The sequence below is a fragment of the Aspergillus nomiae genome, assembly GCF_001204775.2.
Source record: "Aspergillus nomiae NRRL 13137 chromosome Unknown contig00464, whole genome shotgun sequence".
Lineage (NCBI taxonomy): Eukaryota > Fungi > Ascomycota > Eurotiomycetes > Eurotiales > Aspergillaceae > Aspergillus > Aspergillus nomiae.
The window spans coordinates 1-24,537 of NW_015378519.1; the positions used below are offsets into that span (position 1 = coordinate 1).

The window sequence follows — 24,537 nt, forward strand, 5'->3', positions numbered from 1 at the left end:
CTGACTGGTGTGTAGATCTTCGATACGACCTTTTGCGGGGACTGGGCTGGTAGTGTTTGGGGGTCGAGTAGCTGTGCCGCGAAGGGGTCTTGCAATAATTGGGTGGCGAATAACCCTGCTGCATTCAAGGATGCCTTTTGGCGTATTAACTCGCTGAAGGTTTATCAGGGAGGGGCTGCGAGCGTTGAGAGCAATGTGACTGAGTGGAAGATGGATGTAGGTATCGGCAGACGTTCATTTATCAGACAGCGGAGAGAGAACTGGGCAAATTGACCTTGTATGTTTGGCGACGATGTGAATATCCCTGGTGGGATTTGATATACCCTGCGTTTTGTATGGATGGACTTACACTCTCGTTTATGGATGTACATAGCGATTTGATAGCTATAATGGCGACATTTTATTTTTTTTCATTTAGCATCAGAAAATACTAGACAATCAGGTAAACTATGTCAAAGAGTGAGGTATATCGAACGGAATATATACATTGTGTTGTAAATATGCACCCCATGCGCCTGTAATTACACCAAGGAGGCAATCACAGCCGATATGTTGTCCGCTTACTGCGGTGTCCAATCGTGCAATGTACAGGATATCACTCCGTATATCCAAGAATATCTCTCTGATCATCCGTCAGCCGGCCCCATTCGAGAAGCAACCGAAAGAAATAGATCTCCATGTCTTCCTTTCGTAGAACTCGTTCAGCCCATTTGCGGCCTTCTTCTGCGATCCAGCGCCCTTGAAGATCATGCGGCTCTATCATGGCTTTGGGGTGACCCTTGTCATCCACACCGACAGGTATGTTCACGCCACCAAAGTAAGCTAAGGTACTCCACAGCCCGTGGAGACGGACATCAACGGGGACAAAATGCAGCCAAGCTGTGATCCGCGAGTCGAACCATTGCCGAAACAGGCCTGTTTTGAATGGTAGGCTGTGACTTTGCAGGAAGGGAAGGAATCGGCCGCTAAAGCCAGCCCCATCTGCATCAAAGAGAAAGCGGTAATTCCAGTGACTTTGAAAGTCGACCCGACCTACTGTGCCCAGTTCCTGCTTTTGGTCTTCACAGTCCTTCCTGCAGCGCACGATGGGGTCGGTAACGTGGACGGAAGCATTCAACCCGAGCTTCTCTGTAGGAGCCAAGCCGTCGAGAATCTGATAAGAGTATGTATCAGCATTGCCTGTGGGCAACAGCACTGACACCTTGTTGTATGTATTGTTGTTAACCAGATGTGCCAGCCGTTGACGCGGCATTCCTTGCCATTGACCGTCGCGACTCACGCCTTCCGACGTGCCGCCAATCCAAAAAAGGCGGTTTTCTTTTTCCACATAGTCCAGATCCGGGTGCTGTTCAGAAGGCTCGTATTTTATCTTGTCCACGTAGTTCCACGGACTAGGGAATATGATGTCGCCAAATCCGGAAATCGTGCTCTGGCTAAAAACCGGGACAAGATCTTGGGTGACCTTGAATGAGGCGGGCGAGACGAAAAATCCGTGAAAGGATGCAAGGTCAGGTTGGTGGCATATATCAGTTGCCACCGTCCAGTCGGACGGAAATTGCCCCATGGAGTGGGGACGAATACAGCCCATGCATATGTGGTGCCGATCCCACATTCGTTGAGATCGAGCCTTTGATGAATGAGGACAAAGGGCGCCTACATAGCGATCGAATATATTTACAAAGGAGCTGTCGGTGAACATGGTCTCTGTCGTCTGATCTGCCGGCTCAATTGGCGCCCATCCTTCATCACGGTTGCTCGACCACCCATTCGTTAAACCCTCACTTGCAGGAGGTGTTTGAGATCTCGCTTGAGCCCTCAAAACAGACATTTTCTCCCAAGGCACGGAAACTCGTGGTTCATCGTTAAGATTGAAGGCTAAGTCCATGTCGGGAAGATGCTCAGAGAATTTCTCGATTATCTTAGCAGCACCGATAACCATCCAGGCATGTGTTGGCTTGATACCCTGCTGAACTCTTGCTGTTCCATTGCGTATACTGATTGCACCAATGTCGTTGTAAGGATTTGTGGCTAATTGGTGAGTCACTTTCCTAATTTCTTCCGGCGGCAAGGCACGAAACGGCAATAGATTGTCGTATATCTGGTCGAACTCATCAATGACGACAGACGACCGACTAGTGGCATATTCATACCATTTGTCAAAGCCTCTATGTCGAGAGTCAGTATGGTATCTGGTTTGTCTTCTGGATTGACTCACGGTGGTGGATGTTGGTTGTATTTCGCTCGGTACTGGGCAACAACTTCTGCCAGATTCTTGCTGCCATTGGCACTGGATTTCCAGCGATCATGATTTTTTCTACCCTCATAAATAAGCAAGTCGATTGGGTGTACATTGGTTACACTGGGCTGCTGGGCGATCAGAATCACCACAAAGCCAAATATGATTGAGAAGAATATCCGCATAAACACGTTGAATACGTAAAGGAACTGCGGTTCTTCTTCAGAAGCCGTTTGACCACAGAGATATAGCATCACACCCAGGAAGGTAAGAAGAAGTGCAGCGAAAGCACGAGAGGGGAGTATCAGTGGGAAAGACTGTCCGTTAAACAAGATCGAGGCCAGCATGAAGTCAATGGATACCGAGGCTGCCAATATAGAGATCCCAACTGCACCATAAAAGGGCATCTGAAGCCAGTCAGAGATAGGTTTATCCAGGTTATGATATGCTGCTTACAAGTTGAAATGCGGACAGTACTGTAAAAGTAACTAGTAGGCCTTGGCCTGCTGCGCTTCGTAAATAATGGGAGTTAACAAAACCGCCATCCCCAGGTGTCACTTTTTTAAGAACGAGCGCCGCGATAAAACAGATTACAGCAACTCCCTATATGGACAGTTAGAAGTTCTAGAATATGCACTGTTGATCACAGCTAGGCAGACTTACAAGAAATCCGCAGCCCCAAGAGACCAACGCTTGCTTTTTCCTTCCATCCCGGGATCGGTTACCTTCCCGGCAAAGCTCAGCGGCGCCGATTAGAATCAAGGTATCTAAAGCAACGCTGAGAAACCTATACGCCCGAAACCGTGGATGTAGCCCGGAGATACTAGGGCAGATATATGTCGATTGCCTGCCGTCATCAAATGTAGCCACGAGAAGACCAGCAGTCATGAGGAATACAGCCGAGAACACATTCCTCAATCGGCTCCGACAGAGGTAGAAATACGCGCGGCTGGCTACAGTAACGAACATGCGCAGATGCGCATTTGAAGGGCCTTCCGGCGCAATCCATTCCGGATTTGGTCGGCCACGTTGGTTGCGCCAGTAATCGTATAGCGCAATGAGGAATGGGATCATGTACTAAAAAATTGGTCATTCAGAATCAGCATATGTGTTGTGTGTCAAGCTTATCGTGGGTACACTTACAGCATATCCCGTCGGTGCGCACTCATCGTTGTGATTGAGTTGGTGGTATAGAGCGATTCGGAGGCAACCCATACCCGAAAGTAAACCAACTCCAATCCACCGACTCGGGCCGAGTGGTTTTCGACTGGGAAAGTTACCATTGTGGTTACTCGGTGAAGATGGCTCTTCTGCGGCGGAATGGCTCAGCTCTGTGAGGGGTATGGCGGAATACTTATGCGCAGGAGACGATATCGTGGGAAAAGAGTCGGCGAATCTGCTCGTGATCAAAAGAAGGATAGCTGCTAAGAAACAGGCTAGGATAGCTGATTCAAGTGGATGGTCTGTTCATTCCTTTTTGTTAGCTGCATACTTGCATACTCCATGAATGCTATCCTTTTTATCGCCCAATTGCCGTTCAGTACATTCCATCATAACCCATTTTGTCCTTAAGCGTGATGATGCAAAGAATTGACTCACCAAAAGCGAACGTGGTGGTGTAAGAAGTCGTAATGAAAGTGCAGCTCAGTAAGAATACCCTGCGCGCCTGGTTAGCTCCTCCGGGGCAAAGTAGTACAGTCACTTACACCACAGAGGCTTTGAGCCCCGATTCGGCGGAGAAAAGATTCATTGAGACAGAATATGATTATGTGCAGTTAGCATAGGAAGCCATTACAGTAACCAATTGCCAATTTGCATCATGCTGCGCCGACCAAAACGCGCACGGAATACTGAGGAATAGGGACTTGGAGCGGCTATGGGGCGACTATTGAGTAGTTTAAACTGCCTGGGGAATTTAAAATTTGTTGGGTGGAGACGTCAAGGGGCGGGAAGGGTCGATTCGATTAAGTTGTAAGGTAGGGTAGTATGTACTCCATATGCACAGTTCTCTGAAGGTCACAACAGCGAGGCAGAGACCTTAGGGAGGATAATGTACCTGACCCCTCCAAGGTTACTCCGTATTAGGGGTGCGACGGTATCAAGTCAGCGGGTGAATTGCGTCAACGAAACAGGGTCGACCATGGGTGATTTGCCCGTCTTTGCTGGAATGGGAGAGCTTAGTCTGTCCGCCGTGGAGCCGGCCAGGAAAATCCAAAGCACGCCAGTGACGATCATTGAACGAGGCCTCTATTTTAGCCTTAGACGCCGTGTCATGCCAAGTTATTTTTGGCTGCTGTTGACCACCCGCTGAGCAAATCATATCCCCGAATTGAAGCCCCAAAAGTTGTTTTCTTTGGCGACGGTCAATTGGAAATGATAGGTAGTTCTGAACTCTCAAAACTGCGGTGGCTCCCTACTCCACTGCATTCCATTGGGAATGGATCTGTTAATTGACAAAGAAATAAAAGATGAAAGAAAGGCAAATGCTTGCGGGAAGTCATGTATCATATCAAATGCAGCGACCATCGAATATTCGTCATCCCGATGATGAAGCTTTCAGCGATTGATGGAAGTCAACTAGTAACGCAGGAGTAGTAAATTAAGGCAACTTTAATGCCTGATCCACTGACTTCCTTTTCTCAATCTGGACCTGAGAGCGCTCTATTCCCGAAGAGGAAAACCTATGGATTATGTAATCGCACGAGGGCGGTGACTTTTCTAGGCGGTGGGATCTGGCAGTATGCTCTCCGCCTGATAACTTTTTTTTACTTTTCTTTTTTTGGCTGAGCAGAAAAAGTTGCAGCACACGGACGGCAGTTTATAATTCCAGACCCAGTCGCCGGAATCACTTTTCATATCATTTATAAAGGGTCTGGTCTACAGTTTATAAGAATTCAAGGCTGTGTGCGGAGCGCGTGGCCAGTCTAGGAACCTTGACGATATCTCCGTATCCACTCACAGTTTTCACCTTCAAAGGATTCGCCTTTCCTACGAATTGATTGCTTGGTCAGTTGTGATAGTCAGGGGAAGCTCCAACCACGATGCCGCGTAAGGCGATTGATTCGCGCATTCCTGCGCTTATACGCAATAACTTGCAGGAGAAGAAACGAAGCTTTTTCGTCGTCGTTGGTGACCGCGCAAAAGATGCGATCGTCAACCTGCACTATATTATGTCGTCGCACGATGTCAAACAGAACAAGTCCGTCCTCTGGGCGTATAAGAAGGATCTTTTGGGATTCACCAGTCACCGCAAGAAGCGCGAGGCGAAGATCAAGAAGGAAGTGAAGAGGGGCATCCGGGAACCAAACCAAGAAGACCCTTTCGAATTGTTTATCACTCTTAATCAGATTCGTTATGTCTACTACAAAGAGACGGAAAAGATCCTAGGTAACACCTATGGAATGTGTATTCTCCAAGATTTCGAAGCCATTACACCGAACCTGCTCGCTCGAACGATCGAAACCGTGGAAGGAGGTGGAATTGTGTTATTGCTTCTGAAGGGCATGAGCAGTTTGAAGCAACTCTATACACTATCGATGGATATCCACTCAAGATACAGGACAGAAGCACATGATGATGTGGTCGCACGTTTCAACGAGCGGTTCATTCTGTCCCTTGGTAGTTGCGATTCGTGCTTGGTTGTCGACGATGAACTGAATGTCTTGCCGATCTCCGGAGGAAAGAACGTCAAGCCACTGCCACCACCAGACTCTATCGATACTTCTAATACTGGCACAAAGAAGGAGCTGAAGGAGATCAAGGAGAGCTTGGCAGACTCGCAACCAGTCGGATCGTTGGTTAGCTTAGCTCGCACTGTTGATCAGGCGAAAGCACTCCTGACATTTGTCGATGCAATTGCGGAGAAGACGCTCCGGAGTACGGTTGCCCTGACTGCCGGAAGAGGACGAGGAAAGTCTGCAGCTCTGGGTGTTGCCATTGCAGCGGCCGTTGCGCATGGTTACAGCAATATCTTCATCACGTCTCCTAGTCCGGAGAACTTGAAGACGCTGTTCGAGTTTGTGTTCAAGGGATTCGATGCTCTTGGCTATCTTGACCATGTTGACTATACCATTCTCCAATCCACCAACCCCGACTTCAACAAGGCTATTGTCAGGGTTAACATTCATCGGCAGCACCGTCAGACCATCCAGTACATTCAGCCCCAAGATGCCCATGTCCTAGGTCAGGCGGAGCTGCTGGTCATTGATGAGGCAGCAGCGATCCCTCTACCCCTTGTCCGCAAACTGATGGGCCCTTACCTTGTTTTCATGGCTTCTACTATTAATGGTTATGAAGGTACTGGCAGGTCTCTCTCTTTGAAGCTGATTCAACAACTTCGTGAGCAGTCACGCGGAGGTCTCAAGGCCAATGGAGGAGAGGATATCGATGTCGCTGATCGTGCAACCGGTAAGGCGGCCAAAAACACAGACAAGAGCCTAGGCGGACGGTCTCTGAGAGAGATCACCCTGGCCGAACCTATCAGATACGCACCTGGAGATTCCGTAGAAAAATGGCTGAACAAGGTCTTGTGTCTCGACGCGACATTACCAAAGTCCAAGATGAACACGCAGGGCTGCCCGCATCCCTCTCAGTGTCAGCTGCTTCAAGTCAACCGTGATACCCTGTTCTCGTTCCACCCTGTTTCTGAGAAGTTCCTTCAGCAGATGATGGCTCTCTATGTTGCTAGCCACTACAAGAACACACCTAACGACCTTCAGCTCATGAGTGATGCCCCGGCGCATCAGCTTTATGTTCTTGTTCCACCAATCGACGAGGAGGCTACCAAGCTTCCGGAGCCTTTGTGTGTTATCCAGGTTGCGCTGGAAGGTCGCATCAGCAGACAGAGTGTCCTCAACAGCTTGAGTCGTGGTCAACGTGGTGGAGGTGATCTGATTCCATGGCTTGTTAGCCAGCAGTATCAGGACGAGGACTTTGCTGGTCTCTCGGGTGCCAGAATTGTCCGTATCGCGACCAATCCAGAGTATTTGAACATGGGATATGGTTCTCGTGCTTTGGAACTCTTGGTTGATTTCTATGAAGGAAAATTCACTAGCCTTTCTGAAGACGTCAACGAAACCCAGGAAGAAATGGTCAGAGTAACGGACGAGGAGCTCACGAACTCCAACCTTCTGGATGACAACATCCATGTTCGTGACATCCGCTCTATGCCACCCCTCTTCGGAAAACTGTCCGAACGCCGTCCAGACGCTCTTGACTACCTTGGTGTCAGCTATGGCTTGACACCATCCCTCCACAAGTTCTGGAAGCGTTCTGCCTTTGCCCCCGTCTACCTCCGCCAAACACCCAATGATCTAACGGGCGAGCATTCATGCGTGATGCTGCGCACTCTTTCCTCCGGTCCAAACGATTCCAGCTGGCTAGGTGCTTTCGCACGGGACTTCCACAAGCGTTTCCTTGCCCTGTTATCATACCAGTTCCGCGAGTTCCCCTCCGTGCTCTCCCTCAGCATTTGTGAATCCGCCAACGCAGGTGCCAAACTAGATCCCTCCATCACCTCAGCTCTCCTCAAGAAGTCCGACCTCGACACCGGCTTCTCCCCCTTCGATCTCAAGCGTATCGACAGCTACGCCAACAATCTCCTCGACTACCACGTCATCCTTGACATGGTCCCCACCATCGCAGAGTACTACTTTTCCGGCCGCCTCAATGGCAAGGTCAGCCTCTCCGGTGTGCAACAGTCCATCCTCCTGGCCGTCGGCCTGCAGCACAAGAGCATGGACGACCTCGAGAAGGAACTGAGCCTTCCCTCATCCCAGCTCCTGGCCATGTTCCTCAAGATCATCCGTAAGATGTCGACCCACTTCCGCTCCGTCATCGAAGGCGCCGTCGCGGAGACTATGCCTTCCGAGCAAGTCCCCGTGACCCAGGCTTCTACCGATGCGCACGACGACGTGGTCGTCGACGAGCGCTTCAAGCCCCTGGAGACTGGTCTAGATGAGGAGCTCCGCGAGGGAGGACAGCAGGTGGACGCGGAATTGCGCGAGAAGCAGCGGGCCTTGATTGATGCTCTTCCTCTCGATAAGTGAGTGGCTCCCATTATACAAATATTTCACTCGCCTATTGAATGAGCAATAACTGATTTATAGCCTTCAGATACGAGATCAACAACGGTAGTGCTGCGTGGGAGGATGCCGAGAAACAGATCCGTGGCGGAGGTGCCTCGACGGTCAGCATCAAGTCGTCGAAGCCCAGCAAGCGGAAGAAGGGAGAGTCAGCTCGTGAAATTTACGACCAGGAGATTGATTCGAAAAGACAGAAGATCATTAAGAAGGGAACGGAAGGCAGGAAGAAGCACTAATGGTCCGTGACTGTGTAGGCATAGGCGCCATAGAAGCATACACGATGGTGTTCATTGAGAGTTTGGGGATTCTGTCTAGAACGAATCTGATTTTTGAGTGATTTCCTTACCCTCTTGTATATACGTGACCGATTCTCATATTCGAAAAGTTCATTGGAATTCAACTATCTCTGTTGTAAAGTTACATCCTATTCATTGATTAACCGTAACGCCTCCGCTCCAAGCTACTTCAAATAGTTGGACCTCTGCTAAGGAAGGAGTGTAGACGTCCGCCAACTATAGCTACGGCCCAGATCCAGGTGTTAACAGTTTCGACTTACAGCTCGTCGTGATCGGCGGTTTGCTTTTCAGCCTCGGCCTCAGTGACGACGATCCCTTCAGGGAGCTTGCTTTTAGAACCTTCGCCCAAACGAATAGCGTCAACCCAGGACTCCACACGGGCCAAACTGTAGTCCGCGTTTTCCGATGGGTCGTACCTCCGCCACCAGCCTCTGCGTCCGTTCAACGCGATGATCTCCACTGAAGTGCTATCTTCAGAAAGACCGAGACCAGCCCGCAGGGTTGCGGCCCCGCTGTTGATAGCTGGGACACTGTAGAACGGGAAGAGGTGGGCCTGGCGCACCGTGTGCTTATGTACGATCTCGGACAAACTAGCAACAGCCTCCTTCGCGGAGCTGGGGATGTCGGCGTCAGCTTCGGTGGATTCCGGAAGAAGAGCCAAAATACAAGTGCCGGATTTGGGTTTTAAACAAGCAGTCTCCAGCGCTTCCACAGTAGGAAGGGAAGCAATGGGTGGTGTCTGGATGGGGACCTGTGCGGGTTTCGATTCCTGCGCATCCTCGGGAACGATTTTGGGATCAGGAGACTCGGTTGGCTTCAACTTCTCTGCTTCATCATCTAGAACTGTTGTAGACTGAGAACGCGCGGACGATGACTTAGATGACTTGGATGACTTTGAAGACTTGGCCTTGGAACTTGTGGCAGAGGGAGCAGCGTTGGGGGCCGCGACTTGGCTGAGGAATTCAACCATTGGCTTCTTTTTGAGTTCGCCATCATATACAATATGCTCCCGCTCGCCTCCGGGGACGAGGACGAATTTGGGGAATTCCTCAATGCCAAATCTCTCTACAGCATCGGACTCCTTGCTGCGAATTTGGGCTACCTTGATTGATCCAAGGAAGTCAATCGCAAGGGCTCGGATGAGAGCGCTCGTAGTGCCTTTCTCGGTGAAAAGAATAGCCTTCGGAGCTTCTTCGTCTTCAGAAAGCCACTTGTCCAGATCCTTGTCCGTAACCCTCTTCACATGGTTTGGGATGCGCTCCACCATTGCATCGACTATAGCTTTGGCGGTCCTCTGGCCCTGGTAATCTTCCACCCTTGGTGCGCCAGGCTTCTTGGAAGGTGTCACGATCTTGAGGGTCGGGAAGCCTTGAATACCCAAGCGACCACACAAAGGTTTATTTTCGTCATCGTCACAGTTGACGGCGGCAACGTTGGCTAAACCGTCCAAGTTCTTGGCTGCTTTCTCGTAGGCAGGTTTCAGGTTCTGGCAGTGGCCACACCAGGGAGCGTAGAATCTGGTGGGAAGGGACACATATTAGAAATTGGCGAACCGGGTAGGAGGGGTAATAGAGCGCTTACTCTACGATCTGTGAGATGGTTAACACTGTTGTTAGCATTGATAGTCAGTAACAGTTCGCCTTACCGATGCGTGATTGGACTTGGCAATGAGCCGATCATAAGACTTTTGATCCACCTGCAGCACAGGTGATTTTTTAGTGTACAGCCCATCAGCGTTGACAGGGAGAGCTGTCAACAGTGACGCGACAAGAAGAAGTGCAGAGCTTGGCTGCCACATCTTGAGTTTAAAAGCGAGTGTCTTCCTTTGAGATTGTTTTTTTTTTTTCCTTTTTTCTTTGAAAGGTGTACTATCAGTGGTGTTTATAATATGTAGAAGGCGACCAACGTCCCAGAAAGAGAGGGAACAGTATTTATGGTTGGTAAGACGCTGAAAGAAAGCAATGAAGCAATGTGTCCTAAAGACGCGCTCTTGGCATGTGACGGGGGAAGCTTCCGCTCCGCCCAAAAATACACTTAATGATACAAAGTGCGACGTGGGGGTGCAGTCCAGTCACCCCCATGCCCTCTCAGAAACCCTTCGCGTTTCATGGGAGCTTGAAAAGTGGCTCAGGACCGCCTCGCCTATATTTTTAAAAATGAACTTGAAGTTATTAATGCTTAACTCTCTTGCACGTCCGTGAAAACAAGCTGTATACCCCACCCCCACGTTCACCATGGCAGTGGGCATGGTTGACACCCCAGCAACTACGCAGGGCCATGAGGCTCTGGGAATGTCTATGCTACCACGAGAGATTTTCTGGATGATCTTGAATTATCTCAGTCCCAGGGACATCGTCCGTTGCCGCCGTGTTTCCCAATCTTGGAGCCAGAGTTTCGGAAACCCCGCAAATCTTATCCCACTCTTGAGGACGTTCTTTCCTTTGGCGAAAGAGGTCAGGGAGCTTCAGGGTAAAGATATTGACTGCGTGCTGGAGACTACAGCGGACGATATCTATTGGTGCAGGCTCTTTGATCAGCTTGCCTCTAGGTATGATCATCTTAGCCAGGGGAAACCCAAATCTATCCAGAAGCACAAACTTTGTGATGACTTCGGCATATCTGGGGAAAGAGAATGGTTTCACGTGCAACCCTGGGAAAACCATGCTAGTCACCTAATGCAGCGCGTTGATTGCCCTTTCCCAGAGTCGTTTTGGTCGTATGAAGATGGTCTGATAGTGTTTCCGAGCGCAGATCACTCATGCCTTGTGCTCTTGGACCTAGACAGTGACCGGAAATACATGGTTCCCTTCATTATCACAGGCAAAGTGATTCGTCGAATTCGACTACAGAAAAGAGTTCTCGTTGTGGAGTGGGCAGAACCCAAAGCCTTCCATTGGTTAAATGATAGTGACGGAGTGCATCGCCACTTTGCTTCATCATTTGACGTGACAGAAGGTGCTAGTGGATGGAGTATCAAGTTTCGGAACGAGTGGAAGATCATGTTTCTTGGTCACCCACTAAGCGAGAGGGATCGCTTCTATTCCACTCACAGCGAAACACATTATGCCATCTATATCTGGCAGCCCAATCGCAGTTTATACACTGCAGATGACGATGCTCCAATCGAGTCGCTGTCGGTCTGGGATATCTCACAGCCATCAGATTACCGGCCTTCCTTGGACCCAACCGGACGTCTGCGTGAAGCAGGCCAGGATAATGGTCCGTCTATTATCACACGGTTTGGGTTCAGGGAACTAGGGTTCTACTCTGTCAGACAGCGAGGGTTCCCGGGTGTGCAATGTCTGAACATTAGTGAGGACAATCAATCCATAGATATAGTCGAGAACTTATGTACAGGGCCAGTCGATCGCCTGGTTGCACCGACGGAATGGACGTCACAGGTGCAAATTACTAGCATTCCAATATCCGGCAAAGGACCCTGCTGGAGGCGGGTTGATACTCAAGCGCTTCCTCCCTACCGTGGGAACAATAGTCTACAAACAAAACCCCTCACATTTGCCATCTGCGATGAGCCATGGTATGCTGTCGTCTCTGAGGCATATGATGAGAAGGCCGAGGTTGGATTCTGCCTCCATTTGTCACCTAGTACATGGCCGTTTGATTTGAAAATGTTCCTGAGCATCCGAACTCCATCCTCAACTAAAACATTGAAGCATGAGGAAATTTTCGAGCTCATAGGTAAAGGAAGGATTTGTGGAAATGAAAGGCACTTGGTTGGTGAGAATGCGAACCGCGAACTTGTCATCTATAGATTCGATAAGTAAAAAGGAAAAAGAAAAAAAAAATGTTAAAGTCTTTATTTATATCGCGTGGCCAAGTTCCATATATATTGCAGACATCGAGTCGAATAGGTGTCGTGTGGATTTCTAAACAAGCCAGACCTTCAACTTCCCGCTTTATTACCGGACATGTATCATGAAAGGAGGGAAATAAAAACACCGGTATTCCCACAGGAAGTCTTTACTTAGATTCTATTGAAACAAGAATGTCTCATGGCTCCAAAGGAAAGAATATACCCATCTACTGCAACCATTAGACAGGACTGGTTCACTATCTGGAAAGGCACCATACCCTAAATTCTTCCTCCTTACACCCAGATCAGCTGAAAATAGTGAGCAAAGATACATGTCTCTGGGGACAGCGCCAGAGGCCAAATGAGAGAAAATCGAAATTGACAATGCCATTTATGCCGATGAAAGAAGGACTCGGTGGTTGCATCCACTTGTATACATCACTGGACCCCTGCATTGCGCTATGTGCAAGATTCATATAGTGGAGTAATCGTAGAGCATGCACGGGGGATCGAGAGCTTCTGCCCTGGGGTTCTGACTCGTAAGACCAGAGTTAAGATAGCGCAGAAACTACCTGGGTAAATTTACGCTAACCTAAGAAATGCTAAGCTTCTGACTCTCATTTAGAAAGTAGTATCCTCCAGTGGAGAGTATATATATCTTAGAATAATAATGGTTGTACTTTCCTTGGGTGAGACTGCTAAGATATACTCGGCCTTCCTCCGGTATCCGTAGGTCACCCGTATACTGTTTAGCAATAAAACATGACCACAATACAAAGATCCCGGATCAGGTGTTGTCTACACGAAGGCATTTCCCATGCCAGACTATACTAGCGCGTCGAGGAACTATATTCTTCTGGGGCATGTAAGATTGATGTATCTTGATTTGAAGGAGTATTGTGATATGCCTATATTCGTACTCAACGAAGAATCAAATCCCCACGATTGAATATGGCACAAGTCATTATTATTTCCTTCATAACAACAACTGAATACAAGGGTATTGTTATGCATCATCAAGCATACCTGAACTGGCCAACTGTGGGAACTCAAACAGATTGTAACAAGAAGATAGCGGGCAAAAGTCACTCCTTGTAGTGAAACTTGCAGTCAACACACGCCCTGATCCCACACGCTGGGCAAGAAAGGGTGTAGATGGGCATCCACCGATGGCACATTTCACATTCAAATGATCCAAATTCCTTGTTCCAATAACCCAGATGGCGACAATGCTCTGGATCCACCTGGGCAGTTGCTGCTGATTCTGCTCCGGGAAACTCTAGCCGGAGAGTCTCCAGCCAGCCGCAGAAGGACTCCATAACAAGGCCTCTGAGCTCAGTGTGAACATCTTCTTCCGTATATTGACCGCTAGGATGATGTAGTTTCTCCCGGAAGTGCGGGATTAAAGGATCAACGAGGGAACGTGGGCTTCGTGAAGATTCATCAACGGGCGGTGCTTGTGAAGATACGTTGTCGCCATTAAAGCAGACTTCTCCGTCACTGAAACTGTGGAAAGTTTCATTTTCATCAGTATCTGACTCCTCGGGGATAATTCCTGTTTCATCCACCGGGTTGACTGGTTCTCCAACGCTTGTCATGTCAAGCAGATCCTCACTGTCAGAGGCTGGGGCTTGTCGTGCGCTTTCATACTCGGCCTGGGTTTGTTGTGTAGAGGTAACTGAGAAGGCAGGATCGTCGTCCTCCTCTTGGTCGTCTCCTCCATATGGATCGTATCCATTGCCTTCTTCAACATCTTCTTTTCCTATATATCCCTCTTCTTCATAGTTTTCTTCATACCCTTCCTCATATTCCTGCTCTTCATATTCTTCTCCGCCCTCGTATTTTTCCTCGCCTTCATTCTCTTCACCTTTCTCATACTGTTGATATTCTTCGTCATCTATTTCTTCCTCAAATTCAGAACCCGGGTTAGTACCAGCCATACCGCCCTCCTCAGCACAGCCTTTCTGCTCATCCTCTTCATCCAACATCTCCCCCCTCTCCGTCTGTCCTTCATCACGCATTACCCTGGCACGCATAGCTTCCTTCCTTCTATTCTGTCTCATCATTTCCTCAGTCTCCGGATCGTATGTCCAGGTATAACCCGAAAAATCCGGGTCCCCTTCATAAGCCTCCCACTGCTCACACTCTCGTTTCAGTTGCTCTCCATACTCGCGTTCCCGCTCACATCGCCTAATCTCCTCCTGCGATTCTGGAGAATAAGGATCCATGTGGACGCTATTCGCATAACTAAACATATACCGCCCGCTCATACTACGTAGAGCAGACAAATCAGGACTCGAAGCTGCCCATCCCCAAGAAGAAGAAGTGTCCTGTTTAGAAAGATTGATGGCCGGTTCTCTAAGAATACGTCTGCTCAGCAGTTCTGCGTCGTGTTTCCCCCTGCGGCTACTATCACGGAGGATTTCGACGGCTTGTTGGATCTTCAAGGTACATGGTCGTGTCAGTATAAGCTGAGTCAAGTGACTGAGAAGTAGGATGAGATATGAGAGGAATATGTGAAAGAAACGGCGAATTGTGATTGTACTATACCTTCTGAAACTCGAGGTAGGCATCATCTGCACCTGTCTTGTCAGGGTGGTACTTTAAAGCGAGTCTTTTGTAGGCGCTGTTGATATCTTTCAAGTCTGCATCTGGAGTTATGCCCAGGATCTCGTAGCAGTTCATCGTTGTTCTTCTGATTGTGGAGGCCATGGAGGGTGATCTATTTATGGCAATGTGCTGACAGTTAGGGCCGAGGGGATTCGGTACTCTTCTAGCTTGCGACAACCGTTGTTCCAAGAAGTAGAGCGAATGAGATGTTGAGAGATGTATGTGAGTTTCATGAAGGGGGAAATGAAGACTGGAAGCTCTATATAAATGCAGAGTACGTATTCACTGTCTACACCTGAGTAGGCAGGGAAAAATGAAGGGACAGTCTGCACTTGGGCTGGAGTGAAAAGAAACAGTCGCTGTTTGCATTTGAGACAAGTAGTGGACTTTCCGTTTGATTCACCTCGTTTGTTGTTACGGTTGTTGCCCATCTCGGACCTGGGGATATCATGTGCCCAGTCTCGGAAAAGCACCACCTTGTACATGAAACGGTGAATTCCGAAACAACAATATCAGAAATGGGGGAATGATAATAGGCAGCAGACAAGGAGGTAGGAAAATGGTGAAAAAGAGCAATGAGAAAAAGTTACAATACTTGGCCAGAAGGAGAAACGGGACAAAAGAAAGATGGATAGACTGATTTACAGGCTGATAAAAATCTAGCTAGGTATTTAAGAGTAAGTCTACACACATGTCGACTCCTTCCCACTGAAGCATCATGAAAGCTTCTACATGTCCGCACTGGCGGTGGCACCGGTGATAATTTCAACCAGCTCACCGGTAATGGCGGCTTGACGCTGACGGTTGTACAGAATCTGGAACCTGCCGGACGTTAGATTTTGGACCCCAATTTAAGTGCTGAGCGGTACTCACTTGTTGATCATCTCACCAGCGTTCTTCGAGGCGTTCTGTAAAGGGAAATTTGGTTAGTTTAGGTCAACGAGCACCTCAGCTATTCAGGTGATACTTGCCTCCATTGCATTACGACGAGCCTGTAGATCGGTGGGTTAGTAATGATTCGGATATTCACATTATATCGGGAATGAACTTACAGAAATCTCACAAGCGTGGCCTTCGGCCATAGCCCAGAACAGGCTGTTGGCAAGAGCATATTCACGGAGGTTGGCAAGAGCCTGGTCGTCAATCTCGAAAGAGGAGATGTTGGCTTTGGAAGGGAGTTCAGCATACTAGACTTTTATATGAGCAGATGGTGAAACACTAACCGGACTTGGTGATGGCCTCCTCGGAGTAAGCCTCAACAGTGGCGGGCTCGTAGCTCTGGGCGTTGAGCCACTTGTTGTAGATGATCTTAACGCTGGCATAGTCGGCGGGCAGCAGAGCAATCTGGTCGGCAACGGCCTGGGCATCAGCGAAGGTGGGGATGTCCTTGCAGACGTTGGCGAAGCTCAGGACGAGAGCTTTGGGGTTGGTTCTGGAGAGCTGAGCCTTGGCCTTCTCACCAAGAACAACGATGTCGGCGTCGGCGTGTTCCTGGAGGATACGGCGGGTAGCCTTGCTCAGACCGGAGTGGATACCACCGCAAAGACCCTTGTCGGAGCTGGCGACGACGAGCAAAGTCTTCTTGTCCTCGAGGGGCTTGGTCTCGGCCTTCTCGAAAACGGTGTTGGAGGTCTCACCGTAGTTGCGAGATTCGCCCATGGCCTTCTGAGCGCGGGTAAGACGGGTAGAAGCAATGACCTTCATCGTGTTGGTAATCTTTTCAATGTTCTTGATGGACTTGAGACGGCCCTCGATTTCACGCAGAGTCGCGAAGTTGGCGGCATTGGGAGGAGCAGTGCTTCACAAAGAAATTAGTAACTAGCCACCGTGTTGAACGCAATCATCCTAGAATCCCAAGGTTTTCTCTTCTCTTCGCGGATGATTGGAGGTCTGTTTTGGAAGGTGCCCAGGTTGGTGTGAAGAGGTCCGGAAGAGAACTCACCGGGTGACAACAGCACTACCGGCCCTGACGGCCGGGCGAACAGCACGAGAGAACATTCTGAGATCGGACCGTAAGGTCAAGATATAATGACCAGCGATGGAAAGCTGCAGAGGGGAGAGCCGCGAGGGTGGGTAGTGAGACCTCTGCTTTAGCGGGAAGAGAAGACGTTGACTTGGACTCCTGTTTCTGTTCGTCCGACAGCCGGCAGAACGGGAACAAAGCCGCACTATGCCTGAACGGGAAGGTTGTCGGGGAGACTTGAAAAGCCAGATGCGCAGTACGCACAAACCTTTAACCCGAAATTCCCGGCATTCCTCTTCAGGCATGCAGGCATCGACGCTCAGCCAGCCTCGGAGTAGACTGTGTCAATGACGCTGTGTTTTGGGTTGGTCGCCTCAGGCAGTGGCCGGCCTCGCAACCAGACTGGCTGGTCCGGAGAAACGTGAGGGATCGCCTCAGGCCCCAAAAGACGGCCTCGTTTTCCATTGCATTCCTTTCTTTCCTCTCTTTTTCCTCTCTCAGCTTGTCAGCCCTTTCCCTTTCTTGTCTCACTCTTCTCATTATTGCCATCTCTACCCCCTCTTCAGTCAATGTATTTACTCTTCTCCTGACATCTGCTCTCCTCTCACCCTTTCCATTGGTTAGATTCTCTCTGACTTCATCCTTCTGTCAAGCGCCAGTGTTACTCTTCCGACTGGGCAGGCCAGTTCCGGTTTATAGGTTTCCCTGCCGAACTCGCCTGTACTCTTCGTTCTTTAACCAACGCTTGCCCATTCACTCGTATCCAAGCACCATGAGCTCCTCAGATGACGATACCCCACTTGTGAAAGCAAACGGTCGATCTACTGGTGAGTTCTCCTACATGTCCTGGGTCTAGCGACAGCCTGTTTGCGGTTTTCGCATCACTTCAAGTCCTCACGCCCTTGAGTACGATCTGAGATCCGCTCCTATTGGACTAGAAAACTCCGTCAAGAATAGGTTATTCTTACATATAGTCTCATCTAGTTACCCCCAGCGTGATCATGGGCGATGCGACAGAGACAAATGGCGATGTCAACCCTGGCATCTCGAACCGTTTTGGACCCGTGCAGAAGGACAATGATGTTCAGATGACGGATGCGGAAGCTCAGGACAATGGCGCCCTCAGCAAAAGAAAAGCGCGAACCAGTGTTGGTCAAAGAAAATCCTACGCGGAACCAGAGAGCAGTGAAGAGGATGATCAGCCCTTGGTACGCCAGAGCCAGCCCGCGCCATTCCCTACGTTAAACCCCCTTACTTTGCGGCGCTGTCAGTGTTAGTTTCAGCAGCTGACTATTCGACAGAGCAAGCGCCGTCGCACTTCTATCAAGCATGAAGATCCGGAAACGGATGAAGATGTACCTCTAGCGCTCAACGGGAGAAAGCTGCCAAAGGCGGCGGAAACTTCTATTATTGAAGAGTCCGACTCCGATGTCCCCATTGAAAGGAAACTTGCTTCTCAGAAGAAGAGAATTCAGCAGAAGGCAGAAAAAGACGCCCAAGCTAGTCGCAAGCAAGAGTCCACGAAGGCGGCAGCGAACAAAAAGCCGACCAACGGCATCAAAAAGGAGCCAGCAAATGATAAGAAGCCTGTGAAGAGGGCATCTACAGCAAAGGTGAAGACAGAACCGAAGTCCGCGCAGTCTACCCCCGTGAAGAAAGGGAGTGGGAAAGCTACACCAATGAAGAAGGAAGAAAGCGAAGAGGCCGAGGAGGCTGAAGAAGAAGAATACAAGTGGTGGGAAGATCCCACGAAGGGTGATGGAACGAATAAGTGGACAACCCTCGAACACAACGGCGTCGTCTTTCCCCCGCCGTACGAACCCCTACCAAAGGATGTCAAATTGAAATACGATGGTGTTCCAGTCAATCTTCACCCTGATGCGGAAGAGGTGGCAGGCTTCTTTGGAAGCATGTTGAATGCGACTCAGCATGTCGAAAACCCTACTTTCCAGAAGAATTTCTTCATGGACTTCCAAGACGTCCTGAAGAAGACAGGCGGCGCAACGGATTCCAAGGGTAACAAGGTCAATATCAAGGACTTCTCCAAGTGCGACTTCCAGCCAATATTCGCATACTATGACATGAAGCGCCTGGAGAAGAAGAACCTACCCCCAGCTGAGAAGAAGCGCCTGAAGGCTGAAAAAGATGCTGAAGAAGCCCCCTATACGTACTGCATGTGGGATGGCCGAAAGCAGAAGGTTGGAAACTTCCGTGTTGAACCCCCGTCTCTTTTCCGCGGCCGTGGTGAGCATCCCAAGACGGGACGTGTTAAGGCTAGAGTTCAGCCTGAGCAAATTACCATCAACATCGGAAAAGACGCCCCTGTACCTCCACCGCCGGAGGGCCACCGTTGGAAAGAAGTCAAGCACGATCGAGAGGGCACGTGGCTTGCAATGTGGCAAGAGAACATCAATGGCAATTACAAATATGTGATGCTTGCCGCAAACTCCGATGTTAAGGGCCAGAGCGATTACAAGAAGTTCGAAAAGGCTCGTGAATTGAAACATCACATTGATAAGATTCGCAAGGATTACAAGAAGAATATGAAGAGCGAGCTGATGGTGGAGAGACAAAAAGCCACGGCCGTCTACTTGATAGATCAGTTTGCCCTTCGTGCTGGTAATGAAAAGGGCGAGGATGAAGCGGAAACAGTCGGCTGTTGCTCGCTGAAGTACGACCACGTCACGCTCAAGCCACCAAACAAGGTTATCTTCGACTTCTTGGGTAAGGACAGCATCCGATTCTACGATGAAGTCGAGGTCGATGCCCAGGTCTTCAAAAACCTGAAGATCTTCAAGAAACATCCTAAGGGTCCAGGCGATGAGATCTTCGATCGGTTAACGGTAGGTTGCTTTGCCTTTGTTCACTAAAATGCTTGCTGACATCCACATTCTGTAGACATCTGCGCTCAACAAGCACCTTTCGAACTATATGCAGGGCTTGACGGCGAAAGTTTTCCGTACCTACAATGCTTCACACACGATGAGTACACTGCTCAAAGAGATGAAAGCGACTGGCACCATTGCAGAGAAGGTCAAGGCGTACAACGATGCCAACCGTCAAGTGGCCATTCTCTGTAACCACAAGCGAACTGTGACCGCGTCTCACGCTAATCAAATGGAGAAGATGGGCGAAAGGGTAAGTATCACATACACGACCTAGATCTTAGCCGCCGAGAATGCTGATGATTTCCCCTTCCACTGCGCAGATCAAAGGTCTCCGTTACCAAAGATGGCGTCTCAAGCAGCAGATGCTTGATCTGGAGCCTAGTCTTAAGAAAAAGAAGGGCGCTAAATTCTTCGAAATGGACGAGGATATTGACATGGAGTGGGTCAAAGAGCACCAGGCTTTCTTACTCGAAGAGCAACGCCAAAAGATCCAGAAGAAATTCGATAAGGATAACGAGAAGCTTGCGGCAGAAGGGGAGAAGGAAATGAAGGCCAAGGAACTTGATAACCGGCTGGAAGTAGTCAAGGACATGGAGAAGAAGTTCAACAAAGAGAACAAGACAGGGAAAGTGGAAGCTGAAGGCAAAGGTCCCACAGTCGACAAGCTTGAGAATGCCATCCAGAAACTTGAACAGCGTATTGAGACCATGGAATTGCAGGCTCAGGACAAGGAAGATAACAAAGAAGTGGCCCTCGGCACGTCCAAAATTGTAAGTTTCCTCTGCCCCGACTCGCATCGATAGGCTGTCTAACAACGTGCAGAACTATATCGATCCTCGTCTCACGGTTGTTTTCAGCAAGAAGTTCAACGTCCCAATTGAGAAGTTTTTCTCCAAGTCGTTGCGTGAGAAGTTCGAGTGGGCTATCAAGTCCGTTGAGGAGGACTGGGAGTTCTAGATTATTCCTTCCCCAGCAGAACTCGAATTTTGAAAGTTTTACACGGCACTGCATCTCGTTATTTCCGTGTCCTTTTTATCTTTAGTTGCTTCTATTCCCTTCTCGGCCACCCTTGTGGCAATAGAAGGGCTGTGATATATGTCCCATGTTCTAGTTTCGATATCTCCTTTCATCTTTCTGAGGTCAATTTCCAAAGCAAATTGGCTTTTTTGGAATACGCTTGCAAGAGCCACAAACATCTGTGGTATACTTACTTCTATCATTGCTTTGCTCTGTTATATGTACAGCATTTCTTCAGACTCGCCAGCGAGAAAAGAACAAAGAGAAACAGAGAAGAAGAGAAGACGAAAAGAGGAAGCACTACCATATACCAAGCAATACACAGGTCTGCGGACCTGGAAACTCATCAAGATGGATAGAGCTTAGCAGCGACTTCTGCAGAATACAATATTGTATATTCTTGTCATCCTGTGCACTCCACTAAGTCAGCAGTACCTACAATGTCTTGAACACTAGAACACTGCCAGCAGTCAAAGCAGAATGTAGACATAGAACTAGGTCTCTTAACGCTGGACCTGAATACCAGTGACTACCAATATGCCTTTTGCTCCAGGTAAAAAAAAAAAAGTAAAAATAAACTAAACTAAAATAAAAAGGCTCCAACAAAATGAATTATTATGTAGGCAGTTGAGCCAAATTTCACTCATCCACTTCCTGTGTGAATCAATCTATATCCCTCCTTGGATAATGAATTCCCTGAGGGATGTATGTGGACAGTAGATTGGCCAACCAAAGCAGTCCCTCGTACTTCTGGTAAAGCTCAATACTGACAACCTGCATAATTCGAGAACCTGGTCAATACTACATATATCAAGGGTATATTAATATATACTTAATCTAAATTAATGTATGCTGATCATCACTCGACGGATGAGGAATAAATACCATACGATAGTTAACCGTGAACCGTAGATTTATTACAGATCTGACCCTAATGGATTGGAAATATAGCTATAATGTCGACTATTAATTAGTCCACTTTATACTCCGTATATATGATTACGATATTGGATATGCGTTTTCAGGGAATACTAGGAGTGCGTATTGACTAGGATTTCGGAAATCAGGAAGGAAAGTCCCGCCCGACGCTGAGTTTAAGCTAGAGGCGAGACTAAGTATGTAGAGATAGAGCGATGCCCACTGCTCTTTCGTTCTCTGTGGGCTTCCGAGGCGAACGGGGCCACATTACCCTGGCTCACACGGTCCACAGACGAAGTGCTATTCTCTTCTGGTCGGTCGATAAAATAAACTTGAAACGACCGCAGCCTGTAGCCAAAACACACTACTTAAATGCTCAACAGGAGGGCTTTGGAGAGTTCCATTCTTAAGACTAACCCAACTCATGGTATTGGTACAGGAGAGTACAGTTGGCGAAGGTGGTAAGTATGGAGTAAAGTGGTCTAGAAGAGTAGTTTCGAGATCCTGTTGGCAACATGTATTTCCAATGCAGAATAATAAAAACAGAGCCGCGAAAGCAAAGCTCAAGTCATTCACATGCAAGCGGTGCAGGAGTCTAGAGGTGCAGGATGCCCATGATCAGAAAAAAAGGATATTGAACATAACACAAGCATATCAGAAAACTAGCTGGAACATACCGGCGCTCAAGAACAGATCCTGGTTGGACCAAAGAAAGGATATTATAGATTACAAGTAGAGCGGTGACCATACATAGTACAGGGCAACATTTGGCGGCTCGAGGTGGATGATTAACAGGGGCGAGAGGTGGTCTATGCGCTCGAATTTTCAGATAGAGTGATTTATTCCAATGCAGATATCCGTCGTCAGTGCAGGCGAAGGTACAACAGCGGTCGTGAATGGGTCGTCATTATTGAATGCCATCATACTTTTTGTGACTTTAGGCCAAGGTTGATCAAAGTGAAGAGGTGTTGAAGACTTGACAGTGAGAGCTTCGTGGTGTATGATGGGCCTATCTATGGCCACCAGCCCATCCGTTTGTAGCTCTCTACCATATCGCGTACGCCGTCCGCATCGAAGCGTTCCCGGGTGGGTCTCCAGCCGGTTGTCTTCTCAAAAAGTGTGCCGTCAAGGGACATGTCTTGGTCCTTGAATACGTCCCTCTCTAGGAAAGGGCTGATCGGACCTGGGCGTCAATCTTTTTCTGTTCCATCAATTCTGCCCAGACCTGCAGACATTCCTCGTTCATGTCGTCTATCACATCGTCGAGGTTAAGCTTGGCAAACTGCGAGACCAACGATCCCAGGAATGAGCACTTGAGACCAAATATAGTAGATAGCGCATCGGCAATGTCCTGCTGACGAGTATTGCCGTGGTCAACCACGTTGAAAGCAATGGGAGCCGAACCGTCCGTCGGAGCGGTTGCCCTCCACTCGGCGGACTTCCACAGGGCACTGGCTGCATCTTTGACGTATAGGGTGTTCATCTTGACGTCTCCGGTATAAAGAAGCTCTAGGTCCTTCTCCATTTCAAGATGTACTCGTGCGAGGCATACTCCCATGGCAAAAAAGCCCGAGCAGTATTCTCCGTAAACATGTGGCAGGCGCAATAAGCAATAGTTGAGGCCAGGGACTTTGCTGATTTCGTCACTAGCCTTCATCTTCCACTTTGCCAGCTTATGCCATGGCTGGAGCTTGTCATCCTCCTTCCGTGGCGATGATGCGGACTTGTAAACGTGGGCGGTGGAGCATTCGACATAAGAACGGATTCCTCGACGGGCCACCTCACGAGCTAAGGCCACGGTGAGGTTGTAATTGCGAAGCTCATATACATCGTCGGGTTGTGAGTGCCTTGTCTCGCCTCCACAGTTGATTACGTAGTCAAATTGTTCGCCGTTGGCCCGATCAAAGACACGCGGGAAATGCTCTAGATAGCAAGGCGGTGTCAGTATGGGACGTCCATTGCTTGTTCAGGATTCCTAGAGATGTCGAGTGCACTCACGTTCCCGGCTAGCGTCCGCTTGAACGAACTTATCTTTAGAGCAAGCCTCCTGGAATTCAGGGGCTAACCAAGCCAGTTGAGGAAGGACTTTGTCGACGATTCTCACTTCCGATGCCAGGTTGTTTTCATGTATGTAAAGGGCCAGATGACGACCGATGAACCCTGCGAAACGCAAGACGTTTGGGTTAGCTCATGCACCCCCTTGCATCACCACGAGCCGCAGTATTATCTGTCGCATGTACATACCGAGTCCTCCAACAATCAGCACGGCAGGCTTTTTGCTCTGGTCGCTCGCCATGGTAGTATGCGAGAGGGGACCGTATCAGGGCGCGAAAGTGGCAATGGGATACAATTTGCAGCTTTTTTCTGAGTAGGTATCGTCGGTTCTCAAACCCCACACACAAGCTTGAAGCAAACAAAGAATGCGGGGAGCCAGCGAAAAGGGGGAGGGGAATAAATGATGAAAGTGTAACGGGAGAGAAAGTGCGATGAGGGGGAACCCAAAGGAAGAGAGGGAGGGAGGGAGGAGATAAGAGGCGCCGAGATAATATAGTGGGTTACAAATGTAAAATATGGAGAACGAAGAAGAGAGTTCTACCTTCGCTATTTAAAATTAAAAAGAAGGACGGAGAAAGAAAAGCAAGACGGAAAGAAGCACAGGTAATAATAATAAAAAAATAAAATAAAAAAAAGTGGGAGAGAAACCAGCAGGAG

General features: G+C 48.8%; 8 protein-coding genes across 8 annotated transcripts; 3 read left to right on the forward strand and 5 right to left on the reverse strand.

The window, feature by feature from the left end:
* Positions 1-595: 595 nt before the first annotated feature.
* On the reverse strand, positions 596-3,986 carry ANOM_010225 (putative capsular associated protein; the record flags this gene model as incomplete). The annotated part of the gene is made up of 7 exons (XM_015555481.1): positions 596-2,165; positions 2,216-2,643; positions 2,693-2,839; positions 2,900-3,313; positions 3,380-3,699; positions 3,836-3,894; positions 3,943-3,986. The coding sequence occupies 7 exons, from the start codon at positions 3,984-3,986 to the stop codon at positions 596-598; spliced, it is 2,982 nt and encodes a 993-aa protein (XP_015402242.1).
* Positions 3,987-5,277: 1,291 nt separating this feature from the next.
* Positions 5,278-8,555, forward strand: ANOM_010226 (ribosome biosynthesis protein KRE33; the record flags this gene model as incomplete). Its single annotated transcript, XM_015555482.1, has 2 exons — positions 5,278-8,279; positions 8,351-8,555. 2 exons carry the CDS (start codon positions 5,278-5,280, stop codon positions 8,553-8,555), a joined length of 3,207 nt encoding a protein of 1,068 aa, XP_015402240.1.
* A 316-nt stretch (positions 8,556-8,871) lies between these two features.
* ANOM_010227 (putative disulfide isomerase) lies at positions 8,872-10,413 on the reverse strand (the record flags this gene model as incomplete). The annotated part of the gene is made up of 3 exons (XM_015555483.1): positions 8,872-10,132; positions 10,197-10,204; positions 10,261-10,413. 3 exons carry the CDS (start codon positions 10,411-10,413, stop codon positions 8,872-8,874), a joined length of 1,422 nt encoding a protein of 473 aa, XP_015402241.1.
* A 436-nt stretch (positions 10,414-10,849) lies between these two features.
* Positions 10,850-12,400, forward strand: ANOM_010228 (F-box protein; the record flags this gene model as incomplete). The annotated part of the gene is made up of 1 exon (XM_015555484.1): positions 10,850-12,400. One exon carries the CDS (start codon positions 10,850-10,852, stop codon positions 12,398-12,400), a length of 1,551 nt encoding a protein of 516 aa, XP_015402243.1.
* A 1,114-nt stretch (positions 12,401-13,514) lies between these two features.
* Positions 13,515-15,141, reverse strand: ANOM_010229 (DnaJ domain protein; the record flags this gene model as incomplete). The annotated part of the gene is made up of 2 exons (XM_015555485.1): positions 13,515-14,870; positions 14,980-15,141. 2 exons carry the CDS (start codon positions 15,139-15,141, stop codon positions 13,515-13,517), a joined length of 1,518 nt encoding a protein of 505 aa, XP_015402244.1.
* Positions 15,142-15,656: 515 nt separating this feature from the next.
* Positions 15,657-17,126, reverse strand: ANOM_010230 (F1F0 ATP synthase subunit gamma; the record flags this gene model as incomplete). Its single annotated transcript, XM_015555486.1, has 5 exons — positions 15,657-15,861; positions 15,913-15,947; positions 16,092-16,204; positions 16,263-16,837; positions 16,982-17,126. Coding segments are annotated over 5 exons (927 nt in total), but the record flags the coding sequence as incomplete, so codon positions are not given.
* Positions 17,127-17,651: 525 nt separating this feature from the next.
* On the forward strand, positions 17,652-20,847 carry ANOM_010231 (DNA topoisomerase 1; the record flags this gene model as incomplete). Its single annotated transcript, XM_015555487.1, has 6 exons — positions 17,652-17,829; positions 17,987-18,210; positions 18,304-19,845; positions 19,901-20,140; positions 20,211-20,660; positions 20,713-20,847. Coding segments are annotated over 6 exons (2,745 nt in total), but the record flags the coding sequence as incomplete, so codon positions are not given.
* Positions 20,848-22,987: 2,140 nt separating this feature from the next.
* Positions 22,988-24,121, reverse strand: ANOM_010232 (NAD-dependent epimerase/dehydratase family protein; the record flags this gene model as incomplete). The annotated part of the gene is made up of 3 exons (XM_015555488.1): positions 22,988-23,748; positions 23,824-23,985; positions 24,070-24,121. 3 exons carry the CDS (start codon positions 24,119-24,121, stop codon positions 22,988-22,990), a joined length of 975 nt encoding a protein of 324 aa, XP_015402239.1.
* Between the last annotated feature and the right edge of the window lie 416 nt (positions 24,122-24,537).